This window comes from Choloepus didactylus, chromosome 1 (assembly GCF_015220235.1).
Source record: "Choloepus didactylus isolate mChoDid1 chromosome 1, mChoDid1.pri, whole genome shotgun sequence".
NCBI lineage: Eukaryota > Metazoa > Chordata > Mammalia > Pilosa > Megalonychidae > Choloepus > Choloepus didactylus.
In genome coordinates, this window is record NC_051307.1 from 146624626 (window position 1) to 146648616 (window position 23991).

Below are 23991 nucleotides of genomic sequence, written 5' to 3' on the forward strand. Positions count from 1 at the left end.
CGTAAAAATGGAGGATTTCCTATCACATCTTATGCCTTGTTCCCTTTTGCCACCTGTTTCCTTAAAAAGAGGTCTTGGTCATAGAGCAAAAGGCAGAGAGAAGCTAAACTGTGACATTTAGCTCCAAGTCCATGAGACAAAGAACAGATGGTGTAATGTTTCCCCAGGCTCCAGGCTCCAAGGGGCTTGTGAGATGAATAAGGAGGTGTTCTTTCCCACTGACCTGCATTTCCAGGTAACATATGGTGAAGAACCCCCTACCTCACAATTGTGTACATCATCCTCCATCCCACCTCCGTGCGCACACCCAGCATTATGAAGGGGACCGCCTCTTCTACTCTCCCAGTGGTCCTTTATTACAGTGTAAGAAAACAAAAGCCCCAAACCAGCTACAAGGAATAAAACTATTCAAAGGAAATTTTCTTCAGAACTGAGTTTCTAACTTGAAGCCCTGAGTTTAACTATCCCTATGGGTGAGTATCTGTGATAATGGAAACATCAAAATGATCTTTAACAGCAGTTTCCTTCCTTCGGTCCTGTGATAATGGATAACTTAAACCAAGGGAACAATGAGAAATTTAACTTTGGTAATTTTGGTGCAAAAGGAAAAGTCCTTAAGGCCTATAAGCAAGACACTGAGGACAAAGCATTTGGGACTTGAAAAAACAAATACATTTCTGAGAAAAATGAGGAGGGTAAACAGATTTAGGTGTGGGTTATAAACCTCTGGGATTAGAGATGGGAAAGGAGCTGGGAAAAAGCTTGGCTTCAGAGAATACTGCCTGTTTGTTTCTGCAGAACCTACGGGGGGTGGGGTGTGGGGATGCTTTCACTGATTTAAACCAAATTTTTTCTTTGGCTGGTCTGCAAACATATTTTTAAGCTTCAAGGAAAATGTGAAGCATGAGTCAGCTGAAGTTACAAAGTCCAGAGAAATTTTTGTTTTGGTGGAAGTGGTGCCTCTGTCAAATAAATATTAAAAAATAAATGGTTTTTAATGGGGATATGCAGGGTCTCCTGAACTTCAGATTTATGGAACACTGTAAACTATTTGTGAGGAGTGAACAGTTATAAGATTTTGTGAAAGCCAAGGGCCTGTGGCCAGGAATGTGACTCTGCTCTTATCTTTGTTTAAAGCAGGGTTTCTCAACCTCGGCAACTATTGACACTTTGGCTTGATAATTCTTTGTTGTGGGGATTGTACTGTGCCTTGTAGGATGTTTACTGCATCCCTGCATCCCTGGCTTCTACCCATTAGATGCCATTAGCCGTCCTCCCCTCCACCCCATTAATGACAACCAAAAATATCTCCAGACATTGAAAAATGTCCCCTGGAAAAAGGGTGGGTGTGGGAGTGGGGCAAAACCGATCCTGTTTGAGAAACACTAATTTAAAGGAAAGTGCTATGAAAGACATAATCACAGAAAACTAGAGTTTTATTTTAGGGGAAAAAATTAAAAAGGAAGACAACCACTTTTAAAAGGTTCTCCAAATGCCTTATTTTTCTCTGCTGTTACTATAGGTGTCTCCTAAACACCTCTGATGGATCAACCTTACTAAATGTTACTTTACCAGTTATGGTTGCCAGATTAAGCAAATAAAAATACAGGCAGACGAGTTAACCTTGAATTTCAATGAAAAATTTTTTAGCATAAGTCTATCATATGCAGTGTTTGGAACAGGCACACTAAATAATTATTGGCTGTTTATCTGAAATTCACATTTCAGTGGAGTCCTATATTTGACCTAGCAATCCTTTTTACTAGGTCACTGGCTCCACAGCCCGTTGTGACACTGGATTCATTCTGACATTCAAGTCCTTCCATAATCTGGTCACTTTATTGATCAAACCTCACCCCCTACTCTTCCCTAACAAGAATATTAAAAAAGCTGACCCCTTCTGCTTGCCTCCTCGACTCCATTTTTCAGTCCCACTGTTGCGTCTTTGTTGGCTCTTCTGTCTGCCTAATATGCCTTTTTCCTTCTTCTGACACACAGATCCTACCCATCCTTCAAGACTCAGAACATATTCTGCCTCTTCTCCAAAATCTTCCTTAAACAGCTTCACCATGCATTGCCGTTTTCCTGCCCTGGATCCTACCGCAGTGCATAGTTGGAAATGCCTAATTCTGCACTTCTCTTAAATGGTTTCTTACATCTGAGTCTTATTGTTCCAATAAAATCCTAAATTCTCAGTGACAGGGACTGAGAACTGAACACTTAATAGATGCTCGATAAAATTGCTGGTGATTGTCTGATGAGACCTTTACTGACTAGGCCCAGCAGGAGAATTTTAACAGGCCAAGAAGTTATTTAAAGTGTATGGTTATAAATCAGCAACTAGTTTCTTTAATCAAAGATAGTTTGCAATTTTCATTTGAAATTTTTCTGTCTTTTAAGTGAGGTTAGAAATTCTGAGAAAATTCCTGGAGCTGATGTTCTGTGCTGTAAGAACTTGTTGAGGGTCCATCTCTGTTCGACTTAGCTGCTGGTAGCCTGCCTGATAGTAGGACTGTGGCCTCATCACTTTCATTATTAGGCAGGGCCATGGTGACAGCTGCAATACTGTATGTGCATGACCCTCCAATTGTCCACCTCCTAATCACAGTATTTCCTCCCTTTGATTTTAATGTTCATCTCTAATAATGGTCTTGCTTTATGGTCATATGCTTTGGGTGGAGCAGTGGCCATTTATCTTGGTGACTCATTAACTAAAGTTTAAGTAAGAGGTGGTGAGGTGCTACCAGACTGGAAGCTATTGGACTTTAGAAGTGGATTTCTATCTTTTGGTCAAATTTAGTAATTTTTCAGAGAGACAGGGCTCTCCTAGAGATACTGTCATCTTTCTCCTGGTTAATGAATATATATCCATAGAAAGGATGGACCAGGGGTCACAAAGGCTGGGCCCTACAAAGTCAGCCATCTCAACTGACCAGTGCAACTCCTTAGCAATGGCCAGGGCCAAAGATAAGAACACCGTACTTTGTGGGATGAAATAATTTGATGAATATTCTACCGGACAGCTGTTTGGAACACCACCACAGAGCTGGCCACACCGATATGGGTGTGTCTTTGGAAATTAGGGCAGACTAGGAAATTCCTGAGGGGCCAGGGTTTCTGGGTCTGGGGCTACCCCCTCTACTGGTATTGGCTTAGCCAAGTCTTCCTTGTCTCAGCTGGAAAACAAGAAGGCAGAACCAGAGAATTTCTAAGAATTTTGTTGCTTAAAATTTGTGTACTTGTACTGAGGGGATGTGGTGGGAGACTCATGCCCTGGATTGCCACATTTGTGCAGTGCACATTGGCTTTCCATTTGGTCAATTTGGGGAGTGGGACATGACATTTAGTTGGCTGGATTTTCCGCTGGCTTCTTGTTTTACACTTTATTATTATAGTGACATGTAGGTCTCTTTGAGGGGAAGGTGGTACATTAATTGTTGAGATATGCCTAGGTTTGGGGAAACTTTTCCATCGTGTCTCCTAATTTTTATTGCTTCTGACAATAAAGAGATCATATAATCCAATATCTCATTATCCTTCAGAACTTTGGAAATCTAACTTCATTTTTTCTCTTGGTCTTGAAATTTCCTTTGAAGACAATGGTAGCTCTATATTGAATAAGTCTATACTGGGGAAGTGGACAGTTTACAATGCCTTTGGAAACTCACAGAGCATGTTGTAAAAACAGCTTGCAAACTGAAAAGTATTAGATGTGTAAGATACTCTTAAACTTTGACTGATCTTCCAAGGGTATGTTTTCTGGTAGCCCTTTTTATAATTCATGCTAGGACTTTCCCTGTTCTTTTACTTCATTGTTATTCCCCACTCTGCCTTTCTTCCTTCTGAAGCTTGTCTCTTGATATGAGCAATTGTCGCACAATATACATGTAAGATCTTTTAGACATGAAGCCACGTATATTTTTATCATGATTCAGACATCAAAAGATTGCTGCTTATGGTCCTAAATTTGGGCTGACAATGCTAATATAAATGCAGAATAATTTTCTTGGGTCTAGAGCCTTATACAAAGTCTTCTTTCCTACAAATATGATTTTATAAGTTTTATAAGTATAGAGGAAAATAAAATAAATATATCAGTTACTAGGTAGAATTACTAGCCAGACTTCTGTATAAGACAAGTCTACATTGTATCCCTTTAATAAAATTGTGAGTTTTTTACAAGATGGTATTATGTCAAGAATTCACTTCATTAAACTTTTACTTCCTTTTTGTTTTCTGCAGCAGATCCACATTTTTCTGCTCATAAATTAATATGGAGTCACTAAATTTTGGAGAAGATGGAACATCCATCTTTCTAGATCAAGGTTTTTAATTTTTTTCTTGAAATCATTACAAATAAAAACTGAAAAAGCCAGTATTTTTCTTTTCGAGAAATTCAAATTCTCTTTGGGCTATACATATAATTGTAGTGACACTATGGTTATGAATTTGTTCTAGCAAAATATGCTTTGGAAGTAACTGAATTGGAATCATACAAAGTAAGAAAAAGGTTGAAAGGAAATTTCTAGGTACTCAGAAGATTTATGTTGCTTTGGAGAGCTGAACCAAATTCAGATCCTGAATGAATCAAATAACCAGATAATGTTGACCGTAGGCTTTACTAATGGCATCTAAATATTTAAGACACTATGCAAAAATTCAATCATAGAAAGAATTTATTAATAATTAAAATAACTTTTAAACTTAAATATGATTGACATGTTAATTGTATAAATATAATTAAGTTTTGTATATTAGTCATCTGTATTATCAGGCTCTGGGAAAGATAAGAAGTGGAATGTTTGTTTCCTTGAATGCATTAGTTTTATGGGTATAAAGATAAATAAACAAGATAAGATAATTTTGTGGCTTGTGCATTTTTTTCTTTTGAAAATAGATGATGGATATTTGATATAATTCTGCTTATTCCACTTCTTTGTTAATTAGAATTTTAAAGCAATTTTGGAGGACAGGATTCCTAATAGTATCTCTCTTACCATTTTCTCACTTTCCTTGATTTTAAATGAAGAAGTGATTTTTAGACAAGGGTGTAAGTGGCTCACATCCTGCTGGAAAGTTTTTGCTCCACTTGGGGCACACATGAATTGGTCCATTAAACCCACTAACTTTGAATCTTGGGTCTTTTCCTGGATAAAACTACACTAGGAAGTAGCAAAATTTATGCATGAGATTACAAAGGCAGAACTTACTTGATTCTCTTTTTTAAGGACAATTTGGGGACTTTTAAAGTAGCCCAAGACACTAGGTTATTATTGTATGGATCCAATGGGGCAACAGTCTTATCTCATTGCCCAAAGGACTTAAACTTATTCATGAAATAAGAAAAGCTTTTGAAACCTTTGTGAAGCAGCTCAATTCTAAACACTTTAAGATTTTCTGTTAGTATTAGCCTTTTGTATTAATGTTTACGACTAGTTGATATCGAACAAATTGGATGTATATGTTACACTTAATGTGTTTTACAATTTTAATTTTGATATTTCACTTATTAACTCAGTGTCTAGTTTTTATGACTCTTCTTCTCTGCTCTTTGGTACAATTTAGACATAGTCACATGAATTAAGTAAACAACATACCCCACCTCCTCTCCTCTGGGGGCTACAAATCTAGGACAGAAATGAGCAGCTGGCCACACCCATCTTTGAGCCAGCAGGACTGTGAGCACTCACTGGGAACCCTTACAGACCAAGTATCGTTGGAAAGCGGAAATATGTAATGGTTCCAAATGATGTTTTCTTTCATTTTTTGGCTACAGATAGGGAAAATTGGAAGTTTTTTGAAAAACGGTATTTTTCAAATACCATTTGAAAATTTTTTTTTTTTTTTTTAGGAAATGGACCAGGCCCACTATTACTTATGAATTTTTCTGGGAGGCTGGTGTTATTTTCACATTGTGCTCTTCACCAAACATTTATAGCATTACATGTTTTATTTGGTCTCTAAAATACTGAATCTGAAAGTACAAAACAACAATTTTCAGTTTTAAAGTTACTAGGTCTTCAAATTTAAGCTTTTAGGTAAGCCAAATATCTATGTCATTGTCCAAGTGGAATACTTTTCTTTCTTTTTTTGGCATAACTCAAAAGCTTTAAATCTTATGCTTGCTCTTTTAGATCATTGGTCCCAACTTCTGGCAGCCAGGTGTCTCATAAATCAAAAAATATATTTTTTGAAGAATTCAAACCTGCTTATTTAAAAAAATACTCAGACATTGATGTGTAATATTGGTTAATGGGAATTATTATACAACATTTAAATTACTTAGCTTTCCATGTGATTATTTCTTGATTCTACAACAAGATTGTTAGTGCTTTGAGTCAGGGATGCAAAAGTATCTTTGGATCATTCCCTTTATCTACTTAAGTTTAATTCATATCATTTGTGTTTGTCATCGATTGGTTTAATTCCATGTCTCACCTGATCAAACAGTGGAATAAACAATTTTAAGACCTCACCGCTAAACCCAATATCAACCAAACATGGAAAAATCCCTAGTGACATATCTTGCTTTCTGTCTAGCTCAAGACATCTTGACAAAATTGACTCTCTGACAAGGATTATGTGTGAAATCAAGGAACTTTGTTGATTATCCCAAACGCATCTGAAATCATCATGTGAATCAGTATTGTGGTGAGGCCAGAGGAAGTGGAATATTTTGAAGATTGACTAATTAACCACATGTGGAATATGGTTCTTGCATCCGTCATATTTCTTTCAATCAACTTTTCAAGCCAACTCAAGATTCTTTGTAAATCTGTAATAAGTTTTTCACGTCTGCTACCAAAAATCAATAATGGAACTTCCAGAAACAGTTACTATAATTTTTTCAGGATTAGAATTAAAAATACGTCAACAGTGAAATACTACATCTACTACTGTGACGACTTACCAACTCCTCATTGTTATCAGTAAGCTTGTAAGCATAGGAGTAAGGGTAGAGCATCATCTGCGAGTATGAGTGGATTGTCAGATACCCCTTGATGGAAGCGAGGTTCTTATGGATGAAATCAACCAGGGCCTTGGTCTCTTTTTCAGACTCTACATATGGCCCACAGTAAGTTTCATCACAAGGACTTTGTGAGGCTCCAGTCTCTGGAAAAACATATATTTTTGTTAATAGCAGACAGTCATCTATGGAAGTTCTCACAGGGGATGTTTCAAACTTTCAAATGAGGGAGCTAAAAAAAAGTTGTGGTTTTACAGGAATCCTTATAGTCATTCTCAAGTTTGCATGCTTTATAAATATATCACAATACATACTTCATCACAAGATTGGGTGAATCACAAGATTAGGGTGGTATGTTTTTAAGCTAAGGTGGCAACAAGTTGCATGGGAAATTACCAATGTGTTCCTGTGTAGTATAACACAATGTAGTATAACACAATGTGACCAATATAGTATAAGAAAATCAATAAGTAGGGAACAAACTGATGCCACAAAAAAAAATTCTACTTTACTGCAATCATTTTTGAGGGTTCAATTACAAAATTCTAATGACATTGCAATTTTAATTAATTATCTGTATAGCTATTAATTTAATGACTGTTTCCCCCTCTAGATTATACATGCCATGTCTGGTGGGATCATGCCAGCATGTGCGCTCTTGTGTTTCCAGCATCTAGCACAGCAGGAAACACAGTAAGTCCTCAGTACATTTTTGTTGAGTGAATAAATAAACTGTTTATTGTCTGTGCATTCAGAAAGCAAAATGATCAGCCAGATACTTACTGCACCAACCAGCATCAAAATTTCTGTTGGGGTCTGTGCCAACGCAGGAGTTTCCATCATGGATGGAGCGGGTCTTTCTCCACATTCGGTTCTGAAAGTGGATCATTTGATTAGGACAATTATAATAGAAGGTGGCTGACTTTAATTTTATGGGCTCTTCTCAGTGTGGGAACCTGGATCACATATACCTTGGTCCAGGTGTAGACGTAGCCATCAATGTTGAACACGGGCAGGACATAAAAGTCTAACTTGTCAAGAAGATCTGTCATGCGGATCTCACGTCTGTAGGTGCGAACAGCCTGTGTATGAATCACAAAGCAGAATTCCAGGGAAAAATGGTATGCATAAAATGCTGAAATTTACATAGACTGGTGAATGTTACCTTTGGTAATGAAAGTGGTATACTCTATTGGGGTACATATTATTAATATTTAAAGAAGCAATCAGCAAAATATTATAAAAGTTTTTGTTAAAATTGATGTTTCTAATTCTCCTCTCCTTCTGGGATTCTTCTGTTTGATCCATATACGACTCACATAGTTATTAATTGTTATTTCAACTTTTTACTTTAAAAATGAACAGAGTTAACAAAATGAAAGGCTTTTAAGGAACAAATATACTCACACTTCCTCTGAGAGAGCAACTGCAATAATTTTCTTTCATGGTTAGTAGGATATGAGTATAAAAGCTAGTCCTAGGGAATGGTAGAATTTCTATGCATGTTCCTAATAGCAGCATCTGGAAATTTATTTTCTATGAAAACTCCTGTAGATGATCTCACTAGAGGGAGTGTCCAACATGAAAGAGAAATAAGAAAACGTCTCATTACTAAGTAAGCTCTCACTGATGGATTTTGGCAAGACTCCCTGAAGGCTCCAAGATGCATAATGGTGGAAGTCTCCTTCTTAGCCCTGTTGCTTGAGAAGAAAAATTCCATTAACGGGCCAGTTCTCCTTGCATCATGCACATTTAATATTTCTCTTAGTCACAGTTCCTCTGCTCCTGGATGATATTAAACTTAAATTTGACCCTTTTCTAGGCTTGTTCAATTTGACTAAAACTGTCTGACACATATTTAAGGTTTCTATGTATTAACAGTTTTTATATACTCTTTGTGAATTATATGTATTTAATCGTTTTCATAATACATGATAAAGCACGTACTTTTTAGGTCGGATGAGCTATAGAACCATGTTCTTTAACTGGAGATAGCTATAGTAATTATAAAAGGTCTGTCTTTCTATAGGGCAACTGGTGAGCTACCCATTGAAGTTAAATGATGCCAATTGGATGCGTAACATGTATGGAAACCAAGACCATGACAAATAAATAGAGGGGCTTCAAGTATTATGAATCACAAAAGAAATCACATTGTAAATAATATATTCTGATATTCTTCAGTACTTAAATATTTTAACTTTTAATTTTGAAATAATTTTAGAGTTACTGAAGAGATACAAAAATAGTCCAGACAGTTCCTATGTCCCCTTTACCCAGCTTTCCCAATGTTAACATCTTAACCAAGGTATAATTAGTAAAGAACAGAAATGAATGTTGTACAGTACTATCAACTGAACTATTAGCTTTATTCAGATTTCACCTTTTTTCCCCCTCAATTAATGTTCTTTTTCTGTTCAAGGATCCATCCAGGAACTCATATTGTATTTAGGGGTCATATCTTCTAAGTTCCTCCCGTCTGTGACAGTTCCTCAGTCTTTCCTTATCTTTTATGGCATTTACATTTTTGAAGAGTACTGGTAAGGTTATTTGTGGAATGTCCCTCAATTTGGGTTTAATGATTTTTTTTTTCATGATTAGAGTGACATATGCATTTTAGGGAATAATACAACAAAGGTGATGGGCCTTTTTTGTGCATAATATGAGGGGTGCAAGTTATCACTACGTCTTATTACTAGTGATAAAAAATCCACTGTAAATTTTCCTTTTATACTTAATACATACTTGGGGGGGGGGATATTTTGAGACTCCACAGATAACCTGTTTCTCCTTAAACTTACATGCTCTAGTTTTAGCATCCATTGGTGGATCTTGCCTGAAACAATTATTACTCTGGTGTTCTAATGGTGATTTTTCAGTTCCCTCATTCTTTTTTCCTATTGTTTGTAATTCTTCTGTGAGAAAGAGGTGTTCCTTTTCTCCCTTCTATTTATTTATTGAATTATCTATTTATATCAGTGCAGACTCATAGACAATTGGTTTTATAACACCATTTTTTAAAGGGCATTCACATATATTTTATCATTAGAATCATAAGGAATAAAAACCAGGATCATTTGGATTAGGGACTACTATGTACTGTTTTCTTTTATTCTGAAGTTTACAATGAGTATTATCCAGGGGATAGTGATGAGTTTGGTGGTTTATCTGCCACCATTAATTTTCAAATAACCTATCTATTATACTACCTGTGAACATCTCCACCAAATGTGAGAGAGAAGATTCAGATGACTGAAATGCAAATAAATACAAATTGTCAACTGTTTTAAAATGTTGCCTTATAAACGTTTATTGGTGAAGGTTGAATCGAATTCCCAAAAATGAGAATGTGGGATTATAACTATTTTCTAATTTTATTATTCTCCTTTATTATAGCTAGGTTATGAGGAATTGGTTGAAATCAAAACATTTTCTATATCTCTCTGCCAAAATTGAATCTATGTACTGACCTCTCTCACAAACCACTGGCAAAATGCAGGGGAAATCCACTCTCTGGCATGGAAACCGCAATCCATAAAAATGGCAGGTTTATTTGTTCCAGCTTTGCCAACCTATTGCAAAAAAAAAGGAAAAGGGACACTGTGATTCAGGGGTTAACATCCACTTCCTGTCTGGGATTTGGACTCAACAGGTGAAACCTGACAGCAGCAAGAGATATATCCCATGATTAAATTAAAACATAATACTAGCACAGTATGTTCTTGCCTCTAGATACTTATAATGTTTGAGCTGAAGGCTTACATGGCTGTTTATTATTTTTAGTAAGCTTGACAAGCTCATACTTTCAGAAGATGCTTGATTACGCTGCTTAATTGTACTAATGTGGAGGTTATTTTCAGCTGCTATTATTAGGTGACATGACCAGGACAACTGGATGAGTAATTAGAAGTAATCATGATTGGTGCTAATCCCATAAGAATTTTTCCTTCTCTCTCATTTATTCCTAGTCTTTTATTTTCTTCATTAGAATTATGTGACAGAAATGGCATTTGAGGATGACAGAAACAAATTGTTGACACGCTTTGTAATGTTGTCTGATAGATGCAAAGTTTATGAAGCTCTTTAGCAAATGGATATGCAAACAACAGCTGGGAGAGAACTGTTTCATCAAGGTAGATGATCATTTACATTGCTTACAGGAATGTAGTTAAATTTATAGGACTTCTCTTATTTTATTGCATTTTTCCTGTTGAATAAATCAAAATAATGATTAAAAATCCACATATGATAAAAGAAGTTAGGGAATCTGTTTGATTCCCTAGGGATGTAGGCAGGGAAAGAGTTATAACAATGTTTGGGTTAGCATGTCTGTGAAACAGACGGTAATGCATTAGGATTCATTGATTTAAAGTCCTCAACCATGGCAAGGGCAAGGTTAAAAAATTACCTTGAGGAGGTATATAGGGCGCCCTTCAAATGTGGTTCCGATAGTACTGCGAGAGATGAGGTCTGGATTCTCAGTAGCAACTTGTTCAGTCCAAGCCTCTATCTACCAAAAGGAACCATTTATGGGTTAATGTGACATTCTTGGTACAATTACCAGAGCAATGTGTGAATCAAGTATGTGTCATACCGTTTCCCAGTTGTTGTACTTCTCATAGCTGTGCCCACTTGCACGGACTTGGCTATCAAACTGAGCCTCCACTGCAGATCTCAGGTTGCCAATCAATACCCTGCAATGAACCAAAGCGGGTGCTCTCGTAAACATAAGCATATTCTTTCCCACTGAATACAAGTGAAAGCCCAGAACCACTGCTGTGGGGAACGGGACCATGCACTCTCCACGGAATCACTTGTTGTCTGGTGGTTCCTGATGCTCTTCAACCTGAGCTGCTCAAGGGAGAGTCTGATATCATGTTATCATCACAAAGAGAATAAATCACTGAAACACATCATGGAGAGGGCGAGCAATGTGAGCTCTTCCTTGGACCAAACGTCACACATTTGGGTGTCCTTGAGTCCTAAACTTAGAAAATGGTTTCCACTGGTACCTTGCACAAAAAATATGTAATTGAGGCCTATCAGTGATGACTTTCTCAGGACTTTTCTGGTTAGAGCACTAAAAGTCTCATGTCCCGGGGACCTATTCAATCCCAGGCAAATTGGGACAGTTGGTTCAACTGAGGCCTTTTTCTAGGTTTTGAGGAAAATATATTGGTGGTTGGAAATTCTGAAATATTAATAAGCTAAACATTTTATCGGCATAAGAATATTAGGTTTAAAGAACTAGTTGGTGCTTGACCTTCTTTTGGATAGTTTAAAATAATGTAAGAATGGTTCAATAGCCATGTAATATGAAAATTGGTGATGGAAACTGCTTCTTTCTATGAACAAATTGTTCAGGTGAAAGTTTCTATTGTAAGAGACAAACCTGAAAGTGTGGGTGTGTGTGAGTGTGTGTGACTTCACTTCCCTTTGCCACTTTGAATGAAAAGTGTGGCCAGGAGGGATGAATTGTATGAGCATTTATATCCTTGATCACAGAGTCGTGAATATTAGAGAGGCCAGTTTGTAGAAACGTCTGTTATATCCACAGACGAGCCTTGAAATGGTTTTATCTGACACATGGAACAGCAGCCGTACATCAGAAGTCTGCTTTCCCTCTGGCTGCCCCAAGGGCATTCTGATGAAGTATGTCAGGGACATCCTCTGAACCTCCCTCATAGTCTCTCCTTCGGTGAGCTTGGGCAGGAATTGTGTCTATTCATGGAAAATGCAATAAACTAACAGCAGATGTATCTGCTTCCTAGCAAAAGGCAAATTCTAAACAGCCTTAAGGTAGTATTTAAGAAAAAAAAAAATAACAGAAATGTAGCAGCTTTTAAATTTTATTCTGTGAAAAGAAAACTTTCCATTGAGTAGCCATCAATACTTCGTTAGTTTAGTAGTTTGCTACGACTGCTGAAAAAAATCAGCATAAACTCTATAACTTAAAAGAGCACGAATTTATTATCTTACGGTTCTGTAGGTTGAAGTCCAAGCAAGGTCTCACTGGGCTAAAATCAAGGTGTTGGCAGGGCTGCATTCCCTTCTGGAGGCTGTAGGGGACAATCTGATTCATTGTCTTTTCCAGCTTCTGGAGGCTGCCTTCCCTCCTTGGCTCACAGCTGCCCTGCTCCACTTCAAAGCCAGCAATTGCAGTAGACGCCTTCTCACGTCACATCACCTGACCTCCACTCTGCCTCCTTCTTCTACTTTTAAGGACCCTTATGATTACATTGCCCAGAGAGTCCAGGCTATCTCCCTAAAAGTTTGTTGATTAGCAACCTTAATTCCGTCCACAATCTTAATACCCTCTTGCCATGTACTCTACCGTATTCACAGGCCTCGGGGTTAGGACTTAGACATCCTTGGGGGACCATCTTTCTGCCTTCTGCAGTTAGGAAATGATTGGTAAGCACTATAATTATACACAACACCCAAACTGGATAGTAAGGGAATAGGGCAGAAGTAGAAGGAATCCTGAACTAGGAATCAAAATATCAGGGTTATAGTTTTGCCTAACTTGTAACCTGGCCTTAGAAAATTCTTTTAATCTCTGGACTTTAATTTCATAAATTTTAGGATGGGGGCTTTGATTAACTGATAGTCAATGTCCTTTTCAGCACTAAAAAGCAATGATTTGATGCAGATCCATAGGCTGTGGTTATTCAAGTAGATGTCTTCCAGGATTTAAGAAAAAAAAAGTTTTAAATTATGGCAGAGTTGTCAGTTACCACTTTCATGAATGCCGGGGAAAAAGGAGAGAGTTTAGGAAAATGATTTTCAAGGATAAATAAAACAAACAAATAAGCCAAACCAAACTCAGCACACTTTAGGCTGGAAAACCTAAAATATTCAACTGGTGGAAGCCTTAAGGAAATGACAGTATTCTAATATCATCACTTTGAAAGAACAAATCCTACCTAACAATCATAAACTTCTCTGCCTGAAGGATGAAACTAAAAAGCTGAGAGGAAATGGCAAATGGCATTTACTTTTGACTTTAACAAGATATTTCATTGTCAATGAGCAAGTAAAGTATCATCTCAGATGCATGGCTTGTTAGTGGATGCTCAGAGAAAAGAAGTCATCAGTTAATTGCTTCCAGGCTACTCCACAGCCTCCAGAATTTCAACAGACATCTGTATCTAGGGCTGTATCCATGGTTGTCTCTGATCTAGCAGGTGCCAATTCAGGGTGGAGTGAGCAGCAAACCACAGCACATCTCTGCCCTTTCACCTGCACCCAATCCTAAAGTTCAAATTATTCGGGAAAATCAGTGACTATGTGGGAGCTAATGTTTTGTTTGGTACTAACAAGAGGCATTCTGTCAGAGCTATTACTAAGTTAAATATTAAACATTTTCACCAATAACCTGGACAAAGAAACATTAAAAAAAAAAACAGCTAAATTTAAGATGACACCCAAGAGTGAAGGTATCCTCTAGTAACTTGCAAAAGAGCATCAGAATGGGGTTGAAATGTGGTGTGGACTTTTGCTTGAAGGCAGGGAATTGACCTCAAGTGATCCTTTCCAGCCTTATGATTATTTGATTTTGTTAGATTCAGGGCAAAGCACTACTTTAGCTGTATTACAAAATATTATTACTAAATAATGAGCTTCTATTCTAGAAGATTAAAACGATGCCTCTTAATATAATAGGGACCTCATTACAGCTCCAAAATACAGAGGCATGTACACTATTTTATACTTTTAAATGTTCCTTTTATAGTGCCATCCAACTTCTCCTTTTTTTTTTTTTTTTCAAACAAGCAAGCAAATTAGATAACTGGGACAGCCAGTGAACCAAGAAACACAAAGTCTGAGAAGGAAAGAAAAACATGACTCAGTGCCCTCCTCCTTTCAGATTCCTGGAAGTGGAGGATTTGGTCAGCTGCCTGACTATGTGCCTACTGCTATCCAAGGACACTTTTCTGTGTGATTCCGAAATATGCAGGATAATGATGTTATCGTCAGGTGACAACAATCAGTCACTCCCTGGACTGGACAGGGCAAAGACAGCCTTCCTGCACCTTGCAGAAAGGAATTCTGCAGAGGGTCAAAAGGTTTTGTCAACTGGGCTTCAGAACTGTAGATTGGAGATTTACTCCATCCAATTCCTAGTCTTTCTGTACCCAAGAGTGTAACATCTGTATTTAAAGTGTTATTTTTCTTTTTGCACACAGTTTGAATTTTCCCCCCATGATAATCCAGGATCTTAATTAAATGATGCAGGGATCAGCAAAGAGGGTTTGAACTGCTGTAAATAACAGAAAAGCTATCTTGGTGAAACTTCTGCAGTAGATGGTTCCTATTACATACATACATAACTGCAAATACTTGCCAGCAGGAAATCGTCTAAATACAAATTAGTTACCATATGAGGTAATAATGGGGTACAAGGATATTGCTGGTGCACTTCTCCAGGATTTCTAGGGACTTATTATTATTTAATATTTAGAAAATTATATGCAACAAATGTGCTAAGTGGTGAACAGAGAAGCAAAAATTAACAAGATATTAGCCCTCAGAGAACATCCTGTGTTCTAGATGAGAAAAAGTTCATACACAATTCCCTAAAAGTTTACCACTATAAAAGGAAAAAAAGGAAGAATTTTCCATCTGATTAAAGAAGATTGATTTGCAATTAGAAGCCATTTTACTTTTTTTTTGATATGGGTAGAAATGGGACATCATTCAAGTGGTTAGGGTTAGTCTATGGTTGATCTTCCTTTGTTCTCAAAGAATTAGAAAGAAACTGGTATCTGTTCAAACATTATTGAACCCTCCAAAAGACCAGGATTTTAGAAGTCCTTCCTAGTGTACTTAGAAGAGCAAAATGCCACAGACATGAATCTTAATCCCATTTTGAAACTTACCGAGTTATATCTTTGTTTTAAAAAGACAGCTGGTTCCTAAGGTCACATTTTGACATTTCTCTCAGACAAAAGCAGGTAGCTAAGCTATGTGAGCCATGATAATGGGGTTAAACATAACAGTTTCTGTTGACCCTTAAAAAATACATAATCTCCCTCCTTGTACATTAGTAAACCATAATAGCCTTCTCAGCAATAGTACTATCATTTGCCATTTATTTACGTATTGAGTTATTTCATTTTTGCAACAGCCTTTTGAGGAAAGCATTTTATCTTCATTTTATGGGTAAGGAAACTGAAGCTCAGAAGGCTAAGCAAATTACCCATGGTCATACAAATAGGAAGTTGCAAAACCAGTACTTGAATCCCAGCCTGTTTCTAAAGCATATGCAGCTTGCACTATGCTATGCCGGTTCTCATGATGGAGGCACAGATTGTATAGGTGACAATTATGACATCTTCACTGGCATAAATAATAGTTTTCTATATTTTTAAGATGTGAAGAATAAGAGAACATTTCTAATCTCAATATTATGTAGGCTACATTTTCTCAAAACAATGAAGGCTTGTGCTTGTAGTGGGAGTATGTGGATAAACATTCTCATATTTAGGACTGGAGTTCAAGGCTTTGTCTTTGCTCCTCATTGATCTATTCCCTGGAGGAAGGGCTCTGCTTTGGGTCAGGACTAAAGGCCTCATCTCTTCTTTCCCTCTCATGCAAATGTCTCTGGGTCAAACTTGTTGTCTTCCAACTCTGATCCTTAGCATATAGTCTGTTCTTTGCCTATAATATGTTGTTTCCTTTTCTTTGCCTGGAAACTCCTATTCATCTTTCAGGACTGAGCAGAAGCCTCATTTCACATGATATTTCCAGCTCTTTACCCTTTTTGATGTCTATTATACATTATCGCAATTCCTTATTTAAGTTTTGTCTTCTCCTAAAGTGGATAGAGCCATATCGTTCTGTTCAGTACTTGGTACATGTAGACATTCAATACCTATTTGTTGGAACAATAAATGGGCAATAATCTGTACTTAGGAGAACATTCTCATCTTGAAAAGCCTAGATGGACCAGGATGGTACTTGGGGAGAGAAGTCATGGGTGATGAGCTTAGCCAGCATTACTCAAGTCCCTTGAGAAACCACTTTCCTTCTTTGGGCTCATCTCTCTTTGCCTTCTCTTACTGTTAGAGAGAGTGGTGGGGCCCTGGTATGAAAAAAAGGACAGAAGGGCTACCGTCTGGCGCCTGTCTTTAGCTTAAGGAAGCTGAAAGAGAATAAAGAGCACCTCATGGCTTACAATGGTCTTGTCTCTTACCTGGAAAGAAGATCTGAGAAGATTTTGGGCTAAAGCAGCATTTAGTGCCTAATAGCTTGTCCATTGGTTTGACTTGTCCTCTGTATATCACTTCTAAACCAATAGCAGGGTCAGATATCATCCGATTGAAGATTTGGGGTTCAAGAGTCAAAGCCATTTTCATCAGAGCAATGACTAAACCCCAAATCTACCAGGCCTGAAATCTTAAGGTTGTAATACAGGGCCAGCTCTACCATTATATTGTTTGTGGGGCCCTGGGCAAGTTGTGTAACTTCTTGGACTCAATCTCACATTCCCAGGGATATTCAGAGGCCTGAATGAGATCATACATGGGAAAGAATTTTAATGGCTGTGAGACACGGACTTACTCAAATGGTAGCTCATTCTGTTCCAGAAAGTCCTCCACAGTGAGAATATCTTCTGCTTTAGCACGAAAGTCAACTGTGCTGTGAGGTTTGATTTGTGTGACAGAATCTGGTTTCCAGAAATCAATCTGAGTAAAGGACAAAATATACTGTATTGAACAGCTATAATTCAGTGGGCAAATTATCATCTTTGAACACATTATTGCTCTACTCCATTGAATTATTTTCAAAATTAAATTATCCATAAAATCTCTTAAAAAATATCTCCTTTGAGTGAACAAGTGTTGGGAACAAGCAGTAGAGTTCAATAAAAATATTTACAAATATGTACACAACCTTAATTGATTATCAACAAGCATGAAGAGCCTATAATTATTTCTCATAATGTTAGTTAATTGTAGTTTTCCACAACTGCTCTTTACTATTTATTAATTTTTCTGGAATACTTGCTTGTTATGATAATGAATAAAGGTGCTGAATGAGTGATGATGAATTAACCAGAGCCACAAAATTGAATGGAAAGAAATTGAGCTTTCCCTTTTGCTTTTTGATGGCCTGATTTATGAATTTATTTTGGAACTCAATGCATGCAGGTCACAAAAGTGTGCGGAACCAGGAGCATCCCTGACCTGCGGAAGATAGATTGGGGAAAACAAAGGCGTTTTTTCCGTAGCGGGTATCTTGGTACCATGGCCAGAAAAAAATACCGTCAGGGATCCAGTAGTATTCTGACATTTTCATTTAATCAGTTATTCATTAACTATTACTGAGGACCTACTATGTGCTAGGCATTGTGCCTGAGACGAGGAATATACTAGTGATCAAATCAAACATGGCTCTGTCCACCTGGAGCTTACAGTCTCATGGGGAGATGAAAGAAAATTATGTCCCCAAAGAACAAAATGACCTATTGATAATTCTAATGCTTTTATTTGTGGAAGTATGATTTTAAATCTTCCTTTCCATGGAAAAATATTAGCAGACACATGCTGCCTCTTGTAATGTCTGCTTTCCTTATACTGAATAGAGTCTTAGAAACCTGAGGCAAGCCTGACATGGAGCCTTTCTCTGACCCTGTGTCTCACCCAACCACTTTCAAGATGTTAGGGGGCTGGTCTCAGGCTGGATATGTGACAGGTGGTGATTTTTAGGACCATTTTTGGGGAACTTAGAAGGGAGTTTGGGCATATGTAGAAGGTGTGAGGTAGGAACTGTTGAGATAATATCTCAAAACAGTTTCAGATATACCTAAGGATAATTGAGTAACCTGTATCCCATCCTGGCAATTTTCAAACCACTAAAGAAGTCCAGCGGGAGCTGTGTCTTGAGTCAGGACCATAGCAAATATCAGAGCAACAGGAGGCAGGGACACTGGGATTGCATCAAAATGGATTCCAAAAGAAAAATGTGAGCGTGGTTGTCACAAAGGGATTGAAAAGAGAGAGAAATGATAGGATAAGGATTGAATCCCGAATGTGACTGAGTGGTCAAAGATGAGATAATAAAGATGAGAGGTTAAATGATGGTGGAGGAAGCATAAAGCATGATAAAGAATTAGCACAGGGAAAGCAGAGGGGTGGTGATAAATTCTAGTTAGCCAACATTTTGAAGCAAAGAGCTTCAAAGTGAAGATGAGCACATTATAAGAGAAAGGCTATTAAAAAAGTTAGCTCCATATTTTTGTTCCTAATAAACAGCTGTCATTCCAAGGTAGGGTGGGAGAGGTAGTTATGTCTTTTATTATAGACACAAAGGTTTACATTAGGGAAAGCATGTAAAATCTTTAAGTATCTGTAGCAGACCTATCAGTGCCTCCCCCATGCATAACTTCTAGCACCTTTTAGTGTGCTCAAGAGACACTCCACTGCCAAGATCCACACCCCTTTTGCAAATCAAAAGAGTGAAGGGCTCTTTTCCCCAGATCTGTGAAAAACCAAGCTATCAGCTTGTGGCTGGCTGGGAGCACCGAGGAAATATCTCCCCCGAGAGGTCCTAAATCAATGACTTTGTAAAATGCATGTATAACTACTTCCACCCCCTCACCTCTCAGGTGGGATAAATTCTGAAGTATGTGTTTTGCACCCTTTTCTTGAGTTTCCCTATGGGAATAAGCTCCAGTTGCCCTCTAAGACTGCCTTCTTTTTTCTGTATCACTTCCATTTTTTACCAGTGTTTCTGAACTTCCCAAATAAAATCTTTGCCCTTGAATCCTTGCTTCAGGGACTGCTTCTGGGAGAATCCATATTAAGATCCCAACTTTCCACACAAACAAGAAATGCCTGCACTATATCCCTGGTGATGATTCAAATACAAACTTGAGCACATTGAGTGCCATTTCAGAACAGTCTAATTGGCTTCTGAATCGTTTTTCTTCCTTACGTTGAGCTGAAAGTTGCCTTTCCTAACCTTTTGCCGTTGGTTCTAGCTCTACCAAGCATTGGACGACATATATCGTATTACCCTTAAGATCCTGCTGTGAGGTACTAGAAAGATGGATTCTTGAAAAGAGGGTGTAGAAATCTCCTAAATATGTTTGACAGAACCTAACCTGAGATCATTTAAAAATTTCAGTTTGACATGGAGAAACCTGCCAATGTCCAACACTATGGAATGCTACAAGTGTGAGCAGACTTAGGATGATAGAGGAAGTCCCTGGTGCTTGGATAAATGAAGTCGAGAATCAGGAACACACAGCCTCAAAGCTGTTTACCAATGTATATGAATACAAATAGCAAACTCAAAGTATTAATATAAGGAGATAAATATGAACTTTTGGGAATACTGAGATCTAATGGATGAGTTTTATGTCAGAAACATGGAAATTGAGTAAAATGTATGACATAGATGTAAAGAATTGAATTATGTGTCAGGAAGTTTAAAACTGAATGTAAATCCAGGAAGCTAAGTAGAGAAGAACAATAGAGAACATTTGTTGAAAGATAGAAGGATATCTTTAAGCCTGGGAATATCAGCTTACCCATTTAGTTGGCTGATAACTAAAGTCCTTCCCAAAATACATCACAGAACTAGCATAAAAACAAAATAAAGTGGTAGCCTATCCACTTTCAATTCTTTGGGGAATAAGGTGGATATATAAAAAGTAAATTTTGGTGTTAGGGATCTTTGATTCTTCACACATCTATTACGTTGCATTTGACTATAAGCAAAGCATATGATAAATTCCTCATTTTTCCTGATAAAATTTTCATTTGTTTTTGGAAGAGGAAGCAACTTCTACTCTAGGCCTAATTCCAAACAGCAGGGAAAAATTTCCTGGTGTAGTGGGGTGATGGGAACACTGGAAGATAGTAATTGTGTTACTCTGGGTATAGATCAACACATACCTTAAACTCAAGGAAAACCAGTTCAAAAAGTCCAAGGAAAAGAAACTATGTTTCAATGTGAATGTCTCCTAAAAATGTATGTGTATAACCCTAATTACAAAGAGATAAAATCCTTACTATACAAGTATAGATGATCTAAATGAGAAGGGGAAGGCTGCTAGAGCCCAATGCAGTCACGGAGCTCTCCAATATGCTCAACTTTTAAAAGGACATGTTCAAAAGCTGGGAGGAAGGTCATACAGCCAAGGGTGAATACAAAGACTAGACGGCCTTGTATTGATCTTATCAGGAAGGCTACACCCAGAATATGCTTCACTCACAGGATCGCTCCCGGGTCGGCATGGATTCCGGCAAAGTTGCCGAGTAAACTGGAAGCAGACGGATTGTGAATGCTCAGAAATGGAAGCTGTCATCTCTGGGAGCCATCATCATTTAAAGCAAGAATCAGCCAGCCCCAGCTAACTTCATCTTATTATTGGGAGACTTGGTAAAATGCTGAATCTTGGTCTCTGTGAAGCTTTGGACAGAGTCTCTGCATTGCTCTCCATTACAAGTCAGAAGGCAGCATAGTGTTAGGTGTAAATAATGCTCCCATAATATAAGTAGTTAAGCAAACTTATCCTAGGAGAGTTGATTAATGAATCACTTTCAGTACTTAATGCTGTGCTGGCACATGGGAAACTCATGATAAATGTATATTGAATGAGTGAACCATGAAGAAGGCCTTTGATTCTGTGCTGACCCCTAACCTACTTAATATTCTTCATCAGTGACCAAGATTAGAGTCGAGAAGCTATGCTTATTAAATTTGCTGGTGATGCACAGTTAGGGGAAGTATTATTTCCCTGGTTGACTGAATTTGTTTTAAAAAAGGACTCAACTTGCCTAGGCTATCAGGGTAAATTTTAACAGAATAAATCTAAAAACCTGCATTTAGGTTAAAAAATCAATTAAGCAAAAACCTTGTTTGAGGGTGATTCATGTGGGAAAAAATAAACTAACAATTATGATTGACCACAAATTTAATATAAGCCAAGAGTGTTCTATGACGGCTCAAGAAGTTAAAAGGAATCTCAGGCCCCATTAATAAATGTCTGCTTTATAAATGAAAGTGGGCAATGGACCTGCAGTATGTATTAATCAGAGCACAACTGGAAGACCATAGTCAATTCTGGTAGCTACATTTAAAAAAAGAAACACAGACAGAAAGACTGAGCGGTAACTAGAGGTAAGCAGAATGAGCAAGAGTCTGTAAACCAGTACTAAGAGAAATGGCGGAGGGCCTGAAACAGATAATTCTTAGCGGTAACACAATATTTGGCTTAGCTAGGTTCAAAGGGTCAAAGAGAAAGCAGCTTTCTGCTCAGTATTGGAAAAAAAAATAATTAGAATGATTTGTAAGGCAAATGGGCTACTCTGAAAAGTAGTATACCTACTATCCCTGGAAACATAAAAAAGGCATTATTAGCAATCATGATGTTATTTCCAGGGAGACGACTGCACATTTGAGGGGAAGGCTGGAGTAGATGACTTTATGTTCTCTTTTAATTCTTAACTTCTGAGTCGGCAATTGTGACTCTCTCCTCCTTCTTCTTCCTCCACATTGAAACTTAAAAAATAACACACACATACATAGATTTTTAAAAAGATGTTTGGGAACCTCCATTTGAGTTGCCTTATATATTCATGAAGAAACAGCATTGGCTCAAGTGGAACTATTTGTGGCCAGCAGTAACTTCCAACCATGCTACATATGTAATGAAGAAAGTCAGTTTTCACATCAGTTTTCATTCCGTATACAGTGGATGTTTGTTTTTTATAAGTAGCATAGAGATTTTGGTTGTTGAAAGCAAAAGAAAATATGGAAATCACTCATGGTTTATTTAATCTTTTCCCTCTGTTTCATGTCATACCATTAAGGAGAACTGAATCAAGGTCATGAAAGCCCAAGCTGTTTGATTTGGAATGAAAGAAAATCAAAGGGAACAGATGATACATGGGATGTGGAAATGAAGTTCAAGTTGGACAAAAGCCCAGTTTCTCAGTAATATCCAAGTTGATCATTTTTCTCTTTTGCTTTAGAAGGGAGGTGACTGCACATTGGATGTTCTTATGACCTTCATGACAGTACAAACTCATGCAGTTGTCAAGCTCTGTCAACTCTTTTAACAGTTACCATGGATTTATAATACTCTAGGGCTTATGGCAATCTTATCTAAGCAGGAAAAAAAGGTATTATGGCACTAAATATTTTCTAAGTTTTAATTTTTTGCTACTGAAAATACTATAGTTTATATTTCACATGCTTCTTCCCTTGGTAGAATCAAATGTAACCTAAGATTTTAAAGTAGGTGGGAAACAAGCATAACGTTTGCTTTGTGTTTGTATTTACCTGGTTAGTGCTGGCCAACTCATGGATCAACTTGACATGATTTTCATCTTCAACATAGACACGGAACACCTTCTCGCTGAATGGTGAGACAGCAGAAGAAGAACAGAAAATGTAACATGGGCAATGTATCCAAACCTTTGGGGCTTGCACGGATGAAGGAATTGCTCATTTTGGAAGTGGCGTACTTACCCTTCAAAGTGCTCACCAGAATGGTGAGCCGAGGCCAGGGCCACAGTCACAAGAATCAGGAAGGTCAACATTGTTACTTACTAGGTCTGCTGAGTGGGTCTCGCCGGCTTTTATAATCCAGGGTGTGTTTTCTTCTCCTGATTACAAGTAGGCACTATCAAATCTTGATTTAAAGTTTTTCCTGGCATTGCTGCCTTGTTAGCTGAATAAAGTCTGAGAGGATATCTCTCTAAACACCTGTGGAAACAGAGCAACTAATCTCAAGTTTAACTTCTCTAATTTGGATGCCAGACCTTGAATAGTCTAGAGGTAAATAAATAAAATCTATTTGGTAGTTCTTTTTTTCATGTATGTGTGTGTTTTGAACTGAGGTATAATTACATCAATAAATTATATAGATTTTTGTGTAAAGTTTGATGAGCTTTGACAATGTATATACCTATGTAACAAACACCCCAGTCTAGATATAGAACACTTTCTTCACCCTAAGAAGTTCCTTCGAGCACCTTTCCAGTCTATTTCTGCCTTCCTCTATT

General features: G+C 37.5%; 1 protein-coding gene across 1 annotated transcript in view; it reads right to left on the minus strand.

The window, feature by feature from the left end:
- The window catches only part of CPB1 (carboxypeptidase B1), a 30507-nt gene extending 6981 nt beyond the window's left edge, over positions 1–23526 (minus strand). The window contains exons 1-9 of the mRNA XM_037843050.1: positions 23456–23526; positions 23267–23342; positions 17534–17658; positions 11562–11661; positions 11376–11477; positions 10438–10539; positions 7939–8049; positions 7751–7841; positions 6911–7113 (exon numbers count right to left, since the gene is read on the minus strand). Of these exons, the coding sequence (XP_037698978.1) occupies positions 6911–7113; positions 7751–7841; positions 7939–8049; positions 10438–10539; positions 11376–11477; positions 11562–11661; positions 17534–17658; positions 23267–23342; positions 23456–23526 (981 nt within the window). The remainder of the gene's footprint in view (positions 1–6910; positions 7114–7750; positions 7842–7938; positions 8050–10437; positions 10540–11375; positions 11478–11561; positions 11662–17533; positions 17659–23266; positions 23343–23455) is intronic.
- Positions 23527–23991: the final 465 nt, after the last annotated feature.